The sequence below is a fragment of the Pelodiscus sinensis genome, chromosome 1 (genome assembly GCF_052426305.1).
Source record: "Pelodiscus sinensis isolate ZL-2025 chromosome 1, ASM5242630v1, whole genome shotgun sequence".
In the NCBI taxonomy this organism is placed as follows: Eukaryota; Metazoa; Chordata; order Testudines; family Trionychidae; genus Pelodiscus; species Pelodiscus sinensis.
In genome coordinates this window covers 342549352-342569765 of record NC_143052.1, presented here as the reverse complement: position 1 = coordinate 342569765, position 20414 = coordinate 342549352, and the positions used below count along the sequence as shown (strand labels likewise).

Sequence of the window (20414 nt, the reverse complement as noted above, 5' to 3'; positions counted from 1 at the left end):
CTTGAGCAAATAATCTTCTTCCCCCTCCCTTCCTTTGTCTATTTAGGTCTATTTAGTTTATAAGGTCTTCACATCAGGGTCTTTCACTAGAGCCAGGTCCACACTAAAGGAGAAGGTTGAATCAACATATGCAACTCCAGCTATGTTACTTATATACTGGTGTCGACATACCTTGATTTGAATTTCCCCACAGTCCCCAGAATGGAAGGCCGATGTGAGCAAACGCTCCCATCAGCTTCCCTTACTCCTCGCAGGAGCAGGAATACCAGCCGCCAACAGCAGCACCCTCTGAGTTTGACTTAAACTCCCAAATCCTAGACTAGGGAGAGCTGGATTTAATTCCTGGCTCTGACACAGACTTTCCTTCCAATCTTTGGCTTAGGCATTTTGTCTCTTTGTGCCCCAGTTCTCCATCTGGAAAACAGGGATAGAATAGCATTTTCTGCCTCAGATGGGTTCTGTGAAATACATTAAAGGATCATGCACTGCTCAGATACTATGGTAACAGAGGCTATATCCAAGATAGATAGGGTTAGGTTTTTATCGCACATGTAGAAGGCAGCATAGAGAGAAGGACTGTGAAGACCTGAAAAAAAACAAAAGCTTAAAAAACAAGTGGTCCCATAGCACCTTAGAGACTAACAAAAATATGTTTTGTTTTTTTAAAGTTACAGACTAATACAGCTACCCCCTGAGACTTTTAAACATGGGAAGACCTAAGTTTTATTCAGAGCTGTCACTGGTTCACTATGGGACCTGGGATACTTCACTATTTTTCTGTGGAATTTCTGGTGTAAAGCTGATGGACCTGAATTGTCCATCAGCAGGTGAGACTGAGAACCTGGGACCTTCGGAGCTAAAGCCACAAGGCTCTACCTTGAGCTAAAAGCCAGCTTCCTCTGAGCTAAGGCTGTACAGCACAGTGCTTTCTCCCTTTCTTAGTGGCACACTAGGATATACCCACCTTCATAATATCCCTGTGACATTGTGCCTCAGTTTCTCCATCCTTAAAATGGATGCAATAAATGGATGCACATTAGTAAAGCACTACAAGCTCTTCAGATGAAAGAAGACCTGTCCATGGAGATACTATTTACTGGCAAACGGATGAACCTAGTCACTAAATGGAAGTCTGAGGAAGATGGGGGTGACATCAGATTGGTCGATGTATTGCACATTAATCCACAAGGAATCTCAGCCAGGAACAATTAAATATGCGTAGCTCAGCCATGGCTGTTCCTCACCATCGCAGCCTAGTCACCCAGCACTTCATGCCTAGCTGGGAAGTTGGAGGGGAGGGAATCTGTTGCACCATTCTCTCCTGTCTCACAGCATCAGGGAAACGTGCTGCAGCTGAAACTGTTGGAGAAAATCATGTGCACTGAAGAGGTCAAGGGGGGACCTCCTGGACTCTCTTGTCAGCTTAAAATACTCCTTCCCCAGCACACTGAGGTCATGCGTTTGGAACACGACTGCCATGTGCTGCCTGTCTCACACTATCATTGTTTGAAAGCCATGAGCCTGGGAGAGAGAAGAGCCATTTAGCCACTCTCCATGGCAGCACCCAATTGTTCCAACACGCTGCTGACCAGAGGTTGCGTCTCAAATCCATAGCATGGTGCACTGAGGCATGTTGGTGCTGCCGGCAAGACTGGCCCAGCACGCATTAGCAGACATACAGTCCGTGGCCGGATCAGTGAAGCACCCGTCTGCAGTCTTCCCCCATCAAAGAAACACGTTGTGTTTTGTGTCTCTCCTCAGCCAGAGCCGTTTAGGGCCGGGAACGAAATTCAATACCTGCTACCATAGGATAGCAGCTGCTTTCACTTCCCAGAAGCCCTCCTTGATCTACAACTTGAGTCGGTCAAGCTCCCATTTCTTCAAAGAGGCACCATCCAGCAGTGACCTTGGAAAAGGGAACACTCCGTGGTCTACATTTGCCCCTCTCACTGCAAGCACAAGAGTGGGACAGTCTGTCTGAAATAGTTGGCCAGAGACCTGGGCTCTCTTTGAATGCCCTGTTGCAGCTAGGGCTACCAAGCACTTCTGCCCCCTTGTGGGGGGGGGGGGGGACAACCATTCTGGAAGATAACATTGAGGCCTTTGTATCTAAGGTGCCATTTCCCAAGTCCTACAGCTTGAGACCTGATCTGAGAATGTCCTCCCAGTAGTCTGAAACAAAAGGAAAAGCTATGTAGCACTTTAAAGACTAACAAGATGGTTTAATAGGTGATGAGCTTTCATGGGCCAGACCCACTTCCTCAGATCGTATTCTGGAAGAGAATTGGCATGACCATATATACTAAAGGAATACAATGAAAAAAGTGAACACATTATCGAACTGACAAATCAGATTTAGTACAGAAGATGGGGTGAGGGAGAGGAAGGGAGGGAATAGCTATTTGAGTCAATGAATGGCTAATCAGGGGTGATAAGTGGGGAAGCTATCTTTGTAATGGGTAAGGTAATTAGCATCTTTGTTAAGGCCCATTCATAAAGTGTCAAATTTAAGCATGAATGAAAGTTCTGAAGTTTCCCTCCATAGTCTGGTGTTAAAGTTTCTTTGAAGTAAGATGCATGTAGTAAGGTCATTAAGACTATGTCTAACAAGGTTGAAATGAAAACCAACTGTTTTTTCCTTGTGAAGATGTCTGATCTTGGGCATTAATTCTTTGGCGAAGTGTCTGAGAAGTCTGTCCAATATACATAGCAGAAGGACACTGTTGACACATGATGGCATAAATTATATTTCTGGACGAACAGGAATATGTGTCCTTGATCATATAACTGACATGGTTAGGTCCAGTAATGGTGTCACCAGAGTAAATATGTCTGAGTGATTTGATCCCCTTACTTTTCCTTTAAGGCCTCAGAGATCAAAATCCATGGCTAAATGTATTGTCAACATGAATTCCAGCTATACAAGGTACATTGCTGAGGGGGGAATCACACACTTCTATAATAGAGGTCATGCCTCTAGGAACAAATAATGCAGGTCATACCTACAGAATGTGGGACTGTATCTTCCCAAAAAGATGATGAGGTCATAGCAGACAAGCAACTCAACATGATCTGCCAGTGAGAAACTGTGGCAAAAAAGACTTTGTGACTGTGGGAAGTATGAACAGAGGCGGAGGAGTCAATATGGCATTGGCTTGACCTCCCTATTGCCAAAGGTGACAGAAGATGGATCACTTGATGATTACCTGTTCTGTTCATTTAATCTGGGGCACCTGGCATTGGCCTCTGTCAGAAGACAGGACCTTTGGTCTGACTCAGGATGGCTGTTCTTATGTTCTTCTCTGTGAGACCGATAGTAGAATGCTGCCTCCAGTTCTGGTGTCCACATTTTAAAAAAGATATTGAAAAACTGGGGAAAGTACAAAAAAAAAACCCCACAAATATGAATATGAATCAAGAGAGACTTAAAGAGCTCATTCTGGTTTCTTTATATAAAAAAAAATCTCTTAAGAGGTGACAGGATTATAGTGTACAAGTAACTTCATGGGGAGAAACCACCACATACTAAATGGCTCTTACATCTATATGGGTATGTCTACACTACAGCGCTAATTCGAACTAAGTTAGTTCGAATTAGTTAATTCGAACGAAGCTAATTCCAACTAACGCATCTAGAACTAAAAACTAGTTCGAATTAGCGTTTTGCTAATTCGAACTAGCGCGTCCACATTAAGTGGACCCTGTCTCAGGCTAGCTGAGGGCTGTGCTTAAAGGGTCCCGACCCCCACCCCGGACAGACAGTTCTTAGGGTGCCCCGCTTGCAAAGCAGTCCTGGCTTGGATTGCCCGGAGTACCCACAAAGGCACATCACAGCACTCGGCTATCAGACCGGCTGCACTTGCCGCAGGCTGCCATCTGGGGAGAGGGGCAATTGGGGGGGGCTGCAGGAGAGCTTCCACCCCCAAAAGCTCGCAGAGCCAGCCCAGTCCTTCCCATCGGGGGCGCGTACCCCATTCCTCCCTCACCTCCTTCCACTTACCCTTCCCTAGCCCCTCTTCTTGATGTACAAAATAAAGGACAATTGTGTTCAAAAATGGAATCTGTCTTTATTGAACAAAACTGGGGGAGACTGGGAAAAGGAGGTGGGAGAGGGGAAGAGAGAGGGTGGGAGAGGAGAGGGCAACTAAAATGATCAGGGGTTGGGAACAGGTCCCATATGAAGAGAGGCTAAAGAGACTGGGACTTTTCAGCTTAGAAAAGAGGAGACGGAGGGGGGACAGGATAGAGGTCTCTAAAAGCAGGAGTTGGGTGGAGAGGGTGCATACAGAAAAGTTCTTCATTAGTTCCCATAAAGAAGGACTAGAGGACACCAAAGGAAAGGAATGGGTAACAGGCTTCAAACTAGTAACAGAAAGTTGTTCTTCACAAAGCACAGAGTCAACCTGTGGAACTCCTTGCTGCAGGAGGCTGTGAATGCTAGAACTAGAACAGAGTTTAAAGGGAAGTGAGATCAAGTCATGGAGATTGGGTCCATGGAGTGGTATTAGCCAAGGGGTAGGAGTGGTGTCCCTGCCCAAGGTTTGTGGAAGGCTGGAGAGGGATGGCACGAGACAACTCGCTTGGTCACTGTCTTCGGTCCATCCCCTCCAGGGTCTCTAGTGTTGGCCGCTGTCGGCAGACAGGCTACTGGGCTAGATGGACCTTTGGTCTGACCCAGGACGGCCATTGTGGGCTCAGGGTCGGGGGTCTCAGTGGACCACCTTGATTTTCATGCACTCCTGCTCCTAGGTGGCCAGGCTGGCAGCTCTCCTGCCCTAGCCGGCCACGTTCCTGTGCCTAGTGCGGAGATCGTGGACGAGGTCCACGATGTCCGCACTAGCCCAGGCGGGTGCCCACCTCTTGCGGTCCCGGGCAAGCTCCCGGGAGCCGCCAGCCTGGTCCCGGGAAGAGGGGGAGGGCTGGGGGGCATCGGGTGGGTGGCTCGATCCATGCCAGGTGCAGGGTCTGCTGGCTGGGTGCTGGCAGGCTTGCACCTGGCACGGGCACCGTAGCCAGCCCGTGCCCCTTTAAGGGGTCCGGGGCCGGGAGGGGGGCAGATGAGTTTCCCTGGTGTTGGCCAGAGTGGCCACCAGGGAAACCTGGGGAGGGCTAGCCTCCCACTAGTTCGAATTAAGGGTCTCCACAGCCCTTAATTCGAACTAGTAAGTTCGAACTAGGCTTAATCCTCGTAAAATGAGGATAACCTAGTTCGAACTAAGCGCTCCGTTAGTTCGAATTAAATTCAAACTAGCGGAGCGCTAGTGTAGCGCCTATGAAAGTTAGTTCAAACTAACATCCGTTAGTTCGAACTAACTTTGTAGTGTAGACATACCCTATGGCTACGTCTACACTGGCCCCTTTTTCGAAAGGGGCATGCTAATTTTAAACTTCGGAATAGGGAAATCCGCGGGGGATTTAAATATCCCCCGCGGGATTTAAATAAAGATGTCCGCCGCTTTTTTCCGGCTTGGGGAAAAGCCGGAAAAAAGCATCTAGACTGGCCCGATCCTCCGGAATATAGCCCTATTTTAAAGTAGGAATAAGAGATCCTCCGGAATAGGGCTATATTCCGGAGGATCGGGCCAGTCTAGACACCAGTCATGGAGCCAGCAGCAAATTGAATTGTTCATCTGCTGAGGTTGAGCTTCCTCAGCTGAGCCAACACACCATGATTCCCTGTCTCTTCCAAGAGCTGCCACAACTGCCAAGCGCTCAATGAATACAGCTGCGCTGTGGAAAGCAGAGACATCTTGTAGTTACCAGAAATGGCTTTTACCAAGTAAATTCATGTTTTTTACCAAACTGCAAGAAATGCGTCAGTCCCAGTTTAAGGCATTTCCTTTTTAAAAAGAGCTGCTTATTTAACGTACACCCAAATGACACTGAGCATTAGTTACATGTTAAGATTGTGGTTACATCCGGCTGTTTCGATACAGTTAAAATGCTCCGTTCCTCTGTCAGCCTTGTTAGGCCAGATTTCATTACTGCTCCATGAAGGAAACTGAGGAATGTGCGGTGTCCCCCACCAGAGAGCATGGCTCCCACAACTTTTGCTGTCATCCTGCACCCAGCGTGTTTGAAAGGCTGATGTTTTGCCTGTATTTTAAGCCTAGTTTGGTTTTAAAGAAAACAAAATCAAATCCCCGCAGGTGCAATTAAGCCTTTTTATTTCTCTCCAACCCCTAAATACAATCTGACGACTGCTAGAGAGGAATGCTTGCGCTTCGCTTCTACAAGTGCCCTTGTTTTTGGGAGAAGCACCACTGCTCGACAGCCTCCTCTCCTGAGCTGGAGTAGGCAGAGATTGATACAAGGTGTCTGGAAAAGGTCTGTGCAGGGACTGACCGATCAATGACAGCCAAGGCTCCATGCAATTGCTCTGCACCAGTGGAAAGCAATGCAGAGGGGGGTAGGATAGGCTGCCGTTCTCCAATATCAGTGCTCAGCGAAGTCTCATTCGAAGACCTTTCGGGCTCCATAGTCCAGCAGAGGTTTCTTCCCAGGGAGAAGCCAAGTTCTCCCAGAGAGCAAAGCCCCGAGTGAACAGATTTCAGAATAGCTCCTTTTCCCCAGGTGTTCCTGCTGGGTGAAGGCACAAGGGCAGGTTGAACCTTTCCTCTGTCTGGGAGGGACCAACAATGACCCCTCTCTCGATGGCCCTGTTCTGAGAGGAGGAGGTTGGCTTGTATCCTGTCTCCTTTCTCAGCATGCATTCTGATTGGCTGAGGGACAGAGAAGCTCCACCCACATGCTGAGAGAGGAGCAGGAGCATCACCCACATTGCACAACTCCAGACTAGAGCAATAGACAGCCCAAGTAGCCTAGGTTCTCAGAGCACCGACCAATCAGGGACTCCTTTCTGCAGCCTTAATGGGCCAATGCGCTCCATTGCAGGGAATAGCCAATGTCAATGACAGGCAAAAAGGTAAAACAGGTAAGAGATTGAGAGCCACACAACAGAGGCCTCTCAACAGCTCTGAGGAGCTCTCCGTGTCCGATGCTAAGGATTACCTAGTGCCACAACCTCAGCCACTGATTTGGAAGCAAAAATCCAGGCTGAAATGACTCAATATAAACCAGTCGTTGAACAGGTTTAACTAAACAACCAGTAAAAAGGGCTGATAATTTGCAAGCAAAGAAAGGGGCTAAATTAATGGAATAAACCGTTCTTTGCCAAGTGTTAGATCTAGCATCTGTTCCTGTGCATTTGTACAGCACCCCACACGACAGGACCTCTATCTCATTGGGGCCTCAAGCATGACTGTAATGCAAATAATTATAGTGGTTAACTGCACCCCAGTTACAATGAATGAGCTCTGGGATCTTTAGGAGTGTTGGAATGGGAACACGGCTGTTTGGCAGCCCGTTGAAGGAGCTACAGCAGCGCTCGGTCCTGCAGAGCACAAGTCCTCGTCTAATTCTTTGACACTACATGACATATAGCAGGTGAGTGGCTTTGTAATTTCATTCTTGTCCATTATGGGAATTACATTTAAGTACTCAAGTAGCCATAAATAAGATGGGATTTGCTTCCGCCTTCATGACAGGACTTTTCCATTTATCTGCCAGAAATGACCCCGCACTTACTGCTTAACTTCCTTTGCAGCATTTCAGCCATGCACTTTAAAGAGCTATTTGATCCTATGCTATTTAATCACCTCTTTTGGGCTCTGTGCAGACATGGACTGAGCATGGTCATATTTCATGCTTTCCAAGGGCTGCATCATGGCATTAATTCTTACACATATCCACCAATGTCCCCTCTAATCTTTTCCATTCATGTGTGGGCTTTTTCTATCCATGCACAGAATATATTTTTATGTGCGCCAAGGGAATGTGCACCACCAGGAAAAACACAAACCTAGCTGGGTGCTCTGCTATCAGCTGGGTGGCCTCTGAATCTCTCCTAAGCAGCCACACCAGTGCACATCTTACAGGGAATGTGGATACTCACCATTGAAATTAGGGATGATCAAAGATTAACTGGTAAGCCTCGCCCTTAATGGGTGAGGTTAACTGGTTACAGTTAACCAGTGGGGGCTGGAACACCCCGCCCATCCGCCTCCCCATTTAATCAGTTAACCAGTTAAACTTAGCATTGAACCAGTTAACTAAACAGAATTTTACATCCCTAATTGAAATTGGGGAACTAATAGCACACTGAGGCCAAGTTCAGGGCCACAAGCCCTGTATGACTCACACCACCATAGCCTTTGGGCCGCTCCTTTCTAGTGGACTCCACACACCATGCTCACTCAAAGCTTCAGTACTGCCTTGCATTAGAAGTGGCGCAAAGCTGCTAAATTTTAAGGCCATCAAGAACCATTAGGATCATCTCTAGACTGACCTGCAGAACTAAAGTCATTTTCATCCACCCATAACATAAGCTTCTAAAGCGCACAGTAGGCGCACGGGGTTGCATTGTGCCTCAGGTTTCACAGTCACCTGATGCCTTTCCCCAGCAGCAGGAATGACACGTCCATGCAGGAGAAATGCAGCAACTGCAACGGCAGTTGGCCCGTCTATGGGGAGAGGCGAGAAGAAATGTTCCTACCTTTAGTGCACACACCGAAGGGAGCAGTTTAGACCTGACAAAATCAGATTTTCTGTCCTAGGGAACATTCTACATTTTTTGACAAAAGGTTGTTCCCTCCTTGGAACGATACCAGGAATTTCTCACTTTCCCACTAAAAGGGGAATCCCCTTCTCCACCCCAAAAAACCTACAAAACCTCCACCCTCTCAAAAAAAAAAACCCTTTGTATCCAAATAAAGTTTTGCTTTAAGAAGTTGAGCCTGGGAGCCCAAACTCCAACATCCCATCAGACCTCATGAGCAGAGAGAGCTTTGCAGCCCTGCAGTCCCTGTCTCTAGTCCACCTGGCAGAACTTCCAGTGACTGCAGCTCTGGGCCACCCGGGAGCAGTCCAGCTAGTGGGGCAGCCCCATTGCCACAGACCCTAGAAGTCTGCACAAACAATGAGGAGTCCTGTGGGTCCTTGGAGACTAAGGGTACGTCTAGACAGTGACGCTATTTTGGGATATGTCCGGTATCCCGAAATAGCGATTTCCGCATCTTAGCAACAAGCCCGTTATTTTGAAATATATTCGAAATAACGGGCTTGCTAATCTGATGTCCCAGGAAACCTCGTTCTACAAGGATTAAAGGACTTGTTGGAATAGGGGTGTTGAATTACACCGTGTCAAATTTTGAAATTGACTTTCTCTAAATAAGCTACGCAATTTACATAGCTCGAATTGCATAGCTTATTTCGAGCTACACGGTGCTGTATAGATGTACCCTAGCAGATTTATTTGGTTTAAGCTCAACTAATTCGGTTAGGCTATGTGCAGACTGCACTGCTTTTCCGGGATGAAAAAATTTCGAAAAAGCAGATGCGCTCTTTCGCCATCCCTGTAAACCTCATTTTATGAGAAATAAGGAGTCTGTTGAAAGAGCGCTTTTTTCCAAAATTTGGAACCGTGTAGATGCACCAAATTTCAGAAAAGCCTCTTTCAACAGTAAAGCAGAAAAAGATACACAATTTGCATACCGCAAATTCTGTTTCTTTTTCCGATTTACCATTGCAGTGTAGACCTAGCCTTAGTCTCTGTCTAAGGCAGTGGTCCCCAGTGCGGTACCTGCAGGTGCCATGGCGCCCGCCAGGGTATTTGTGTGCGTCCGCCGACAACCTGGGCCGGCCCCACCCGTGGCGCACAGGAGGCGCCGGCCCCAGGCGCGCGACATGCACCAGCGCCGGCCCCGGGCCCACGGCACAAGGCGCTCGGGCAGCCCCAGCCCCGGCCCTAGGGCACATGCCGGTGCCGGGTGCAAGGGCATCCCAGTCCTCTGGCATGCCCCCGGACGCATGGCCCCGCCCCCGGGCGCCCGGCACGTGAGTGGCCCCCACCTCCCGGGCGTCCGGCGCGTGAGTGGCCCCACCTCCCGGGCGCCCGGGAGCCTCTAAAGGTTGGGGACCACTGGTCTAAGGTGCCACAGGACTCCTCTTTGTTTTTGTGGATACAAACTAACACTGCTATCCCTCTGATACTTGTCTCAGAGGGGTAGCTGTATTAGTCTGTAACTTTAAAAACAACAAGCGGTCCTGTGGTGCCTTAGGGTATGTTTACACAGCAGGGCTAAAGTTGATTAAGCTACGCAACTTCAGCTATGTTAATTGCGCAGCTGAAGTTGAAAGAGCTTAACTCGACTTTTGGTGCTGTGTACACAGCAGGAAGTCGAAGGAAGAACACTCTTCCTTTGACTTCCTTTACTCCTTGTGAAATGAGGGTTACCATGAGTCAGAGTAAGAAGTCCTCCAGCTCGACATTATTTCAAAATAAAGGATTGTAGTGTGGCGCGCACAATGTTATTTCGTTATTCTGAAACAACGATGCAGTGTAGACGTACCCTTTGGCTATGTCTACACTACGAGTTTTCTTGGCAAAAAATATGCTAATGAGGGTTTGCGCAAAAACAAGCAGTGTGGGTGTTTTCTTTTTCACAAAAACCCCTTTTTCCACAAGATTGATATACCTCTTTTTTGCGGCATAAGGATCTTGCGGGAAAAGGGGATTTGTGCAAAAAGAAAACGTCCACACTGCTTGTTTTTGTGCAAAAAGAGATTTTTTTCTGCAAGATCTTGATACCTCTTTTTGAGGGGCATAAGGATCATGAGGGAAAAGGGGGTTTTGTGCAAAAAGAAAACGTCCGCACTGCTTGTTTTTGTGCAAAAACCCCAGCACGAAAATGGATTGACAGAAAATATGCAAATGAGTCCCTCGTTAGCATATTTTTTGCCAAGAAAACTCGTAGTATAAATGTAGCCTTAGAGACTAACACATATATAATAGCATGAGCGTTAGTGTGTAAAACCTACTTCATCAGGTGACTATACTTATCTCCTACAAGCCTGTGTACTCTTGTTTCTGAAAGTGCCTTTCATTGAAAGTTTCTCAAAACTAACTCACTTCCACAAATATTTCTGTTTCAACAAATTGTTATTTTCTGCTGAAAGACTATTCCGTCTGGAGATTCCCAACCGGCTCCAAACCAGACACATCAGGGCATGAGAAGGGCCAGACTGTCTTGATTAGGTGGGGACAAGGACAGTGAAGGAGGCCGGTAGATCAGTTGGCTGTTTTTAGAATGGGATCATTTGCATTTATAGCCTTACTGGCAGCATCAGAAGGAGGTTTTCCCACAGCAGACTGCACACAGTACAATGGAGTCATTTAAAAGGTGCAACACCCAAATACGTTTTACCAGGCTCCTCACATTTTCCCAGCTTCTCCACCCCCAAGCACTTAGCTACACAGACCCTGACCTAAACTGAGATTTCGACTTTTGAATTGTGAACCTTCAAACTTTGCTATCTTCTGGTTATCAGAAAGTCACCAGTGTTAGCAAGTAGCTGTCTCTCTCCCAATATTCATTACTTTATTATCCTTTTATGATGCAAAGGTTTTATCACAGTTCGCATTATACAACACAGGGGACTGATAGTGGATTAGTTCATTTACTTGAGTAATTTCTTAATGATTGGAGCTGGACAAATATTGAGGCAAGGGGCAAAGAGGGAAGGGATCTATTTAAGTTTCCCAGTGACTTGGAGGATAATATTCAGATTGCTACTCATTATCTGCAAAGGTTTGTGATCTCCAGTATAGATCTGAAAGTTTGTTAGCCATTATTCTTCTGAATTAAGGAGGCTCATTCAGTTTATCAGGGAACAGAAATACCATGTGGTTTAGGAGGCAAAGCTAGAGAGAAAAGATAATCTAATGATTAAGGCATATAAGTGGTCAATTCTCTGGCCTGCCACAGACTTCCCATGAGATCTTAGTCAAATCATTTAGCTTCTCAGTGTCTCCGTTCTCCATCTATGCAGGGCTGGGCAAAATAGGGCACACGGGCTGACTCTGGCCTGCCAAACCATCATATTCAGCCCTCGGATGCAGCAGGGAGCCTCAGGCAGACTCCCTGCTTGCCCAGGAAGTTTTTCCCAATGTCCAACCTAAACCTCCCTAAGCCCATCAGTTCTTGTCCTATCATCAGACATTAAGGCTGTGTCTAAACTACATGCCTCTGTCGTCAGAGGCATGTAGATTAGACACTTAGCAAAGGCAAATGAAGCCGCGATTTAAATGATCGCGGCTTCATTTAAATTTACATGGCTGCCTTGCTGAGCCGACAAACAACTGATCAGTCTCCCCTGCCGACATCAAAGCCCTTTGTCGGCAGCCCCGTTATTCCGCATGCGATGAGGTTTACCGGGGCTGCCGACAAAGGGCTTGGATGTCGGCAGGGGAGCGTCCAGACTAGCGCGCTGAGCAGACAAACAGCTGATCAGCTGTTTGTCGGCTCAGCGCGGCAGCCATGTAAATGTAAATGAAGCCGTGATCATTTAAATCACGGCTTCATTTGCCTTGGCCAAAACAACAAATCTACATGCCTCTGATGACAGAGGCATGTAGTTTAGACGTACCCTAAGGGGAGTAATTTTTCTCCCTTCTCTTTGTAACAACATTTTTAAGTACTTGAAGCTGCTATCATGTCTCCTTTCAGACTTTAAGGTCAGTGTCCCATTTCTAGCTGTTGGAGATTTTTGCTACTGGCAGTCATTGTAGTTCTGCTCCCCCCGCCCTTCTCTTCCCACACCATCACCTTTCACCTATTGCCTTGCCCTGCCCTGCCCCACACCCTCACCCGTGCTGCAGTAACCAGGCTCTTTTATCTACCAGTTTCATCATCCCCCAAAGCAGCAGAAATCCTTGCCTCAGCTGTTGTGTGTTCCTCATTTGATACTATTTTTCTCTGCATTTGCCTGGCTCTGAAGGAAGAGTTAGCTAGATTTTCAGCTTCCAGCACTGCACTGCTGGAGAAGAATTATGCATGGGTCCTTCATTTATGTAAATCTGCAAATACAAGAGCCCTTGACACTGCAAACAATGGACCTGCCTGTGCTTGCCCCTTCTGTGAGGCAGAAAAGAACCTCCCCCCCCCCACGAAAAAAAACAACCCTCATTTGCGGCTATGTGGGGAGTGTTGTATAGGGACAAAGAAAAGTCTCTCACCGTGGCCATGTCTGAGGGGTGTGAGTGTGTGTGGGTGTGATGTCTAAGGTGTGTGTGTGTGTGTGTGTGTGTGTGTGTGTGTGTGAAAGCGCAGGAGGCCATGTCCCTTCCCAGATGCAGATGCACAGCTGAGTACTTCAAGCAGCTGGAGGAAAGATACTCCAGTGGTAAATAGAGACCCAAATAAATAAAAAGTCAAACCAGGGTCCTAAAGGGAGCCTATTTCAAGGATGGTGAGCTGGAGATACAATTGTGCCTGAGTGACTTACTGGTGTTCATTTGTTCAGGTTTTGGGGGGCAGGTGGAGAAGGTTGAGAGCCACTTTGCTTTAGAGTCCATGTTTACTCCCACAGAACCCTCTTTTACTCACCCTTCCTGAAATGGGCTGGGCTTCCCGGTCACAACTTTACCAACCTTCTTACTCACTGTATATTGCACAACATGCTGTACTGTGAGACGGAGTAAATGCAGGCAAAAGACTTTGATCTCTGCTTTTGCCACTTGAAGAAAGTCCTGAACCTTTTGAATCGTGCACTTGGTCCAAGATGAAGGTTGAATTTGCTCCTCTCTCTATTCCCTTGGAGAGAAGGCTTCAGACAGCTTCAGTAATTCAGTGGGTCTTTGGCTTCCTGGGACTAGGTAAGATTAATTTTAATTTATCTTTGGAGAGAAGGCCTATCAAAGGACCTTACAGAGTCAGAAAGAGCCTGTGACTTAGTTTCCCCAGCTGTAAAGTGAGGCACGGAACTTAACATCTCACTCCAAGACCATGGCAGAGCTGGGACTAGACCCCCCAACTCTTCTAATATCTAGTCCTGTCAGCTAGCCCCTGCAGGATGCTACTTTTTAGGGTACGTCTACACAGCAGGGCTAAGTCGAATTAAACTATGCAACTTCAGCTATGTCAATTGCATAGCTGAAGTTGAAATAGCTTAACTCGGCTTTTGGCACTGTCTACACAGCAGGAAGTCAAAGGGAGAACACTCTTCCCTCGACTTCCCTTACTCCTTGTGAAATGAGGGTTACAGGCGTTGGGACTAAGAAGTCCTCCAGCTCGACATTATTTCGAAGTAAAGGTGTGTAGTGTTGATGCACTCTTTGTTATTTTGGAATAAGGTCAGTTATTCCAAAATAAAGCTGGTGTGTGTGTGTGTGTATATATATATATATATATATATATATATATATATATATATATATATATATATATATATATATATATATATATATATATATATATATATATATATATATATATATATATAGCCTTAGAGGGGTAATACATTTGTGCAGAGAGAAGCTTCAGACATTCATTCTCCTTCCCCCCCATCTATCCCTTACCAGACTCAACTTTCAGTAGGCTAGGAAGGCAGCATACTGAAGATAAGTACCAGTTTAATAATAATGAACAGGGATGGAAAGTTAAGTCCTTTCTGTGGACACACATGATGCCGCTCTTAATTTGTACATGTGTATGCTGGTGAGGGGTATATTGGTGAGGGGTATATTCTGGGGAGGGGTATATTCAAGAAAAGTCTATCTTGCAGCCTGTACATTTGGCCTTTGCAGAGGCTCTCTGCTTTGTTCCTGTTATCACTAGCCAAACAGCATAGCCCCAGTATTTACTTAGAGCTATCTTTGTGTGGCTTTGCCTTATTGTTTTTTAAACAAATCCCTACAAGCTAAGAACAAAGACTTGGTACAGGACACCTCTCGGTACAGAGCCACTCCCCATCTGCATGAGTTAATCTTTCCCTCCCCTCAGGCTTCTCTTTTCCGCTTGCCTAATTCCACACAGGTTCATGAAAGTACTGCCCCAAGCAGCCCAGTGCCTGGGCTGGAGTGATACTATGAGCTGCTGCAAAAATGCACGATGGCCAATGGATGCGGCAGCTGTTCTGCCCGCACTGTGTTGCAGAGTTCTTTGTTTAGATAAACAAAACAGGCAGTTTCCAAGGAAACCCTGCTTGGGCACAGAACTCATTAGAAAGTTTGGATGTCGGGAAAACGTATTATCTCGAAGCTGATTGATTAAATTAAGTCAGAATGGAAGCGAGAGGGAGAGATTTGGAATTTCATTAAGGCCGTGATGTCCAATGATGAGAACGTGGGTCTGGGCATCAGAAGATGCGGGGTCAGATTCTCAGCTGGTGTAAGATAGTTCTGCTGATTTACACCCACTCAAGATCTGGCCTCTGGGTTAAGGAATAAGCTGCCCCACTAGCCAAGCCATTTAAGCTTGTGTACCTCAGTGGGTCTGGAGGAAGCGCCTATTGGCAGAGGCAATGTAACTGTTCCCTGGATACAGAGGCAGGCTCTTTGGGCAGAGGAACTGGGGTCTCACAGGGAATCCAGACCTGCTTTGGCATGGTCTGTGCTATGTGGCCCACAGAATTGGCGCCTTTATACTGTACCAGTCACACCAAGGGCCTCAATAGCCGTCCTAACTCAAGTGCTGGTTTAATGTCTATTGTAGCTTGGGGAACCAAGAAATGCAGGCATGGTGTACAGTTCTCTTTTTCCTCCAGATTCCGCACAGAGTACAACTCCCTTGGGCCCTACAGTGTGCCTAGGTTCTAATCAGAGAAGTTCTTCTCCCCCATTTGTAAAATGATGGTCAACCTTCCTCCAACAGGGCTAAAAAGCTTGTATAGCACTTGGGGTGCATCTACACTGCAGGGCTTAACTCAAAATAAGCTACGCAAACTGAGCTACGTCAATTGCGTAGCTTATTTTGAAATAGCTTATTTCGAAATTGGGAGCGTCTACACAACACTTATTTCGAAATAGAGCCCTCTTCCTCCCACTTCTCTTACTCCTTGTACAATGAGGGTTACAGGAGTTGGAGTAAGAAGTCCTCCAGCTTGACAGTATTTTGACATTATTTCAAAATAATTGCCTGCTGTGTCGATACAGACTACGTTATTTCGAAATAACACTAGTTATTTTGAAATAATACTGCTGTGTAGACATACCCTTGGAGGTCGCCCTGTAAGAGGTGGTAAGTTTGAGGATTTTAACAGAACATTGGTAGCTGGATTGTATTTTCGGGTACAAGTAGAGTTCTCTAATAAGTGGCAGGGACAAGTTTTACTCTTATTTTACGCTGGTGTAAACCAAGACCCTGCTGAAGTCAATAGAGTTAATAGAGGTTCAGACCTGACCAGTGAGTAGCATGAGCCTCCTTGACTTCCAGGGAGTTACTTCTGGACCATGCAGTTGTAAAGACAGAGCTGGTCAAAACTCAGAGGTTTAACTGTGCACGAAATGCTGAAGTTTGTTATTGTTCCACATTGAAATTTTTAGACCTGGGAAAGGAGAAGGAGGAGGGGAGAAAATCAAATATTTAAAGAAAGCTGGCAGGAGAGTCAATCAATGTTTTCTTTAGATATTCATCACAATCACACACACACACACACGCACACCATATGTGAGTGCACACACACAAACCCCATAAAAAACAAGGTGCTCCAAAAGTGTCAAAAGGGAAACTTTCCACAAGACTGAAATGCCCACAGTTTCACACCCTTCCCCTCCCCACCTCCCCTGAAACAGAAAGTTGCTGACAACAGAGCTTCCTGTGGGTACATGTCAGTTTTGATAAGATGCTATTTTCCAATATTTTTGACTAGTTCTGTATAAGGACATTACCCTGTAAAGTGCTGTGAGCCCCAGCCCACCCCAACTCCAAAGATCAGGCTCTAAAATTTAAATGAGCAGCATTTGGTCCTTGGTTGCTAATCTCTGAATCTTTGGTCCTTGGTTGCTAATCTAGAAAGGTTCAAGGCTCAACCCTGAGATAAGAAATCTTGATGGTACAATCTGTGCCAGGCATTAGCACAGACCTTTAGCTGGAGAGCCAGACAGCAGCCACTCAGTTCTACCTCCCCTGGCAGCTGTTGCTATGGTTATGCAAATGAGCCCATGCAAGGAGAATGGGCCAGCTGGGAAGTAAGAGGAGCCATTCATTCTCCAGAGGGGCACTGGATTGCTCAGCGCATGAGCGGCACAGCCAGACCTCAGGGGCTGGGCCAGCTTGGAGGGTACAGTCTGTTGCAGTTTCTCTTTCAACAACAGGCAGACATGATCTGCATCTCCACAAGGCAGAGGCTGGATCCTGGTGAAAGGGAAACAGAGTGTGTGTGTACTGAGCATTGAGGGGCCTACTTGATTCAGAAGCAGAGAAAACTTGGGATGTGGTGTGTGAAACAACAGCTGCCAACTCTCCTACTGGGGCATGTCCCTTCTCTGCCTGGAGTTTCACAAGGCTCCAGAATCAGCCCAACCCAGTTCCAGTCTCATCTACCCTTCCTCACCTTTCAGGCCTGCCTCTTACTCCCAGTGCCGCAGCAGGGGCAGTTCCGTGCCTGGACTCAGTGGTATCTGCAGATCCCCCAATGTGTCCCTGTATTCACCTTTTGATGCAAAACTTGGGGCAAGCGGTAAATAATGCCGAGGACAGGCCACTGACGCAGAGCAACTTGGATTGCTAGGGAAACCGAGGCTAGCCAATGATGCTCATTTTTATATGGCCACATGGAAGCGTACACCAGGAAGGCAAGTTGTCCTTACACCATGTGGGACTCTGTCCTGGAAGCAGTGACTCTGAAAGATTTTGGGCTTAGATAATCAGCTGAGGATGGGCTCCCCGTGTGATGCTATAGCGAAAAGGGCGAATGCGCTCCAGGGATGCAGAAAAACAGGGGGATCTTGAATAGGAATATAGGAGTTATTGGACCTCTATGTCTGTGACCACTGCTGGAACCCTGTGTCCAGTTCCGGTGCCCACAGTTCAAGAAGGAGGCTGATAAATTGGAGAGGGTGGAGAGAAGAGCCACAAGAATGCTTAAAGAATTAGAAAATAGGCCATCTGTGATGGATCTCCTTAAGCCCATCTATTTTGCTGAACAACAAGAAGGTTAGGAGGTGACTTGATTACAGCCTAGTAGCACCTGCAAGGAGAACAGATATTTCATAATGGGCTCTTCAGTCTGGCAGACAAAGATGTAACGTGGTCCAGTGGCTGGAAGCTGCAGCGAGACAAAAATCAGACTAGAAATAAGGTGTAAGTTTAAAGGTGGAAATAATTAACCACAGGAACAACTGACTGAGGGCTGTGGTGGGTTCCCCATCCCGGCCTTTTTTGTCAAGACAGAAAAATGTCCGAAGAGCTAAGGTGTGGGAATTATTTGAGGGAAGTTCTATGACCGGTGCCATACAGGAGGTCAGATCAGATGATCACCATAGTCACTTTCAGCCACCAACTCTGTGTCCCCAGACTCTCCTTTGTTCTCAGCTAGCTGGCACAAAGGAGTCACATGGGAAAAGGGAACTGAGCTCCCGGGTAAGGTCTAGACTGGCATGATTTTCCGCAAATGCTTTTAACGGAAAAGTTTTTCCGTTAAAAGCATTTGCGGAAAAAAGCGTCTAGATTGGCACGGACGTTTTTCCGCAAAAGCACTTTTTGAGGAAAAGCATCCGTGCCAATCTAGACGCGGTTTTGCACAAGAAAGCCCTGATCACCATTTTCGCCATCGGGGCTTTTTTGCGCAAAACAATACCGCGTTGTCTACACTGGCCCTCTTGCGCAAAAGCATTTGCGCAAGAGGGCTTTTGCCCGAACGGGAGCAGCATAGCATTTCCGCAAGAACACTGACAATCTTACATGAGATCGTCAGTGTTCTTGCGGAAATTCAAGTGGCCAGTGTAGACAGCTGGCAAGTTTTTCCGCAAAAGCAGTTGCTTTTGCAGAGAAACTTGCCAGTCTAGACGCAGCCCTGGTGTGTATGCATGCAACAAGAGCAGAACCCGTGGCAGTGGCAGACACTTCCAGACAAGAAGAACTGGAGATTCAGGTCAAGGATCTGGTCAGCTCTGATGAAGTCACATGAGATCTTATGGGAAAGTAACCTAAATAAACTGCCTCTTTACCAGACTCACTAGTGATGTGCTATGACGCAGAGAGCCAGCATAAAGCCTATTGCATCACGTAACTCCTCAGAACAGGATTTACGTACTCCCTTGGCCTTGCACTGGCCTCTTCACAGGGACAAGTTTCACCCACTAGAGATTTGTCCCATGCCAGAGCATCAGGGATTTGGGAAACCCTGCACCTAGGAGTAACCAGCTAGACTGAAAGTAAGTGATAGTCCCTCTGAGAAAGGGAGGAGAGTTTGAATACTCTCCAAATTGATAATTTTCCAAAGTTATGTGCTGCTGATGCCTAGATATTATGGCAACCGGCATGTCAGAAACGCTTATGACAATAAGTGTGTGATCTGCCATCTGGTACATTGGTGCATCACTCCCTACTGGATGGGATTAGAGCTACTGAATGTTTGTCTTAGGCTAGTAATAGAGAGGTAGCCGTGTTAGTCTGATCTTGCTGAAACTTGTTAGTTTGTCTTAGGCTGCTGAGAGACCTTCCTTTAGTTCATGCAATTGTGCCCGACAGTTAACTCCAGTGGGCAAGGATGTTGCTTTCAGAATCCAAAGAGCCTCCATTCACCGGTCACCGTGCTTTCTAGTTAAAGACTAAATGAAGAGATAGTAAAATTTCAGCAGCTATTAGCATCTGGACAGCTAGCGTGGCTGGGACATGATCCCTTGTGTGACACAGACATAAGTGTTTCTTGCTTTAGTCGGACATTGCCACCCCTATAAGCATGGCAGGGTTGGCAGTGCCAAAAGACTTAAAATCCTGCATCTCAGCACAAATTCCCTGGAGTTTTTCCAGGAAGAGAACGAAATATAGGACATCACGTGAGAAGATTCCTGAAACCTCAAAGACATTGTTTAAAACAATAAAAAGCCATTTTTGAGGTTTCATTTTTAAGGATTAGGGATTAGGTTCCAGACTGGGAGAGAACCTCTGTGTGGGAAGATGGAGTTCAATACAAAATGTTTTGCAAGCATATGCAACTGTAAGCTAGGGTGAAGTCCAGTGGGGTACAGCTCCTATTCTGCACAAATTATCTAGTCACAAAAAAGCACCTGAGCCTAAATAACAGGCATTAATCATTATAAGAGGTCATTGCAAGAATCAATCTGACTTTACTGATCAGCAACTGCATCCGGTCAGGAACTACGCTGCCTCCTTGTAATATGTACTTGGGCTTTGTGCAGTAGGATAAAAAGGTTAGATATAATGCAGCTTTGCGACAGGTTTATTTGCATGCCTTATAGGTGTATTAAGAGCATGGCCAATTTAATGTCAACATGGGGCTTTTGTACATCACCTTGTCCCTAGAGCCTAATTTAGCTTTGGCTGCTGTTTTCACAAAGTGTTATAAGCAGCGCATGCACTTGAGTCATGAAAGGTCATTTGTAATATTTAATT

The 20414-nt window shown here is 46.4% G+C and overlaps 1 protein-coding gene across 1 annotated transcript in view; it reads left to right on the top strand.

Annotated features, from left to right (window-relative positions):
* The first annotated feature begins 13497 nt into the window (after positions 1–13497).
* Positions 13498–20414, top strand: part of MOGAT2 (monoacylglycerol O-acyltransferase 2) — a 49931-nt gene continuing 43014 nt past the window's right edge. Inside the window, exon 1 of the mRNA XM_006133576.5 lies at positions 13498–13714. Coding sequence (XP_006133638.2) covers positions 13621–13714 — 94 coding nt within the window. The 5' untranslated portion in view covers positions 13498–13620. The remainder of the gene's footprint in view (positions 13715–20414) is intronic.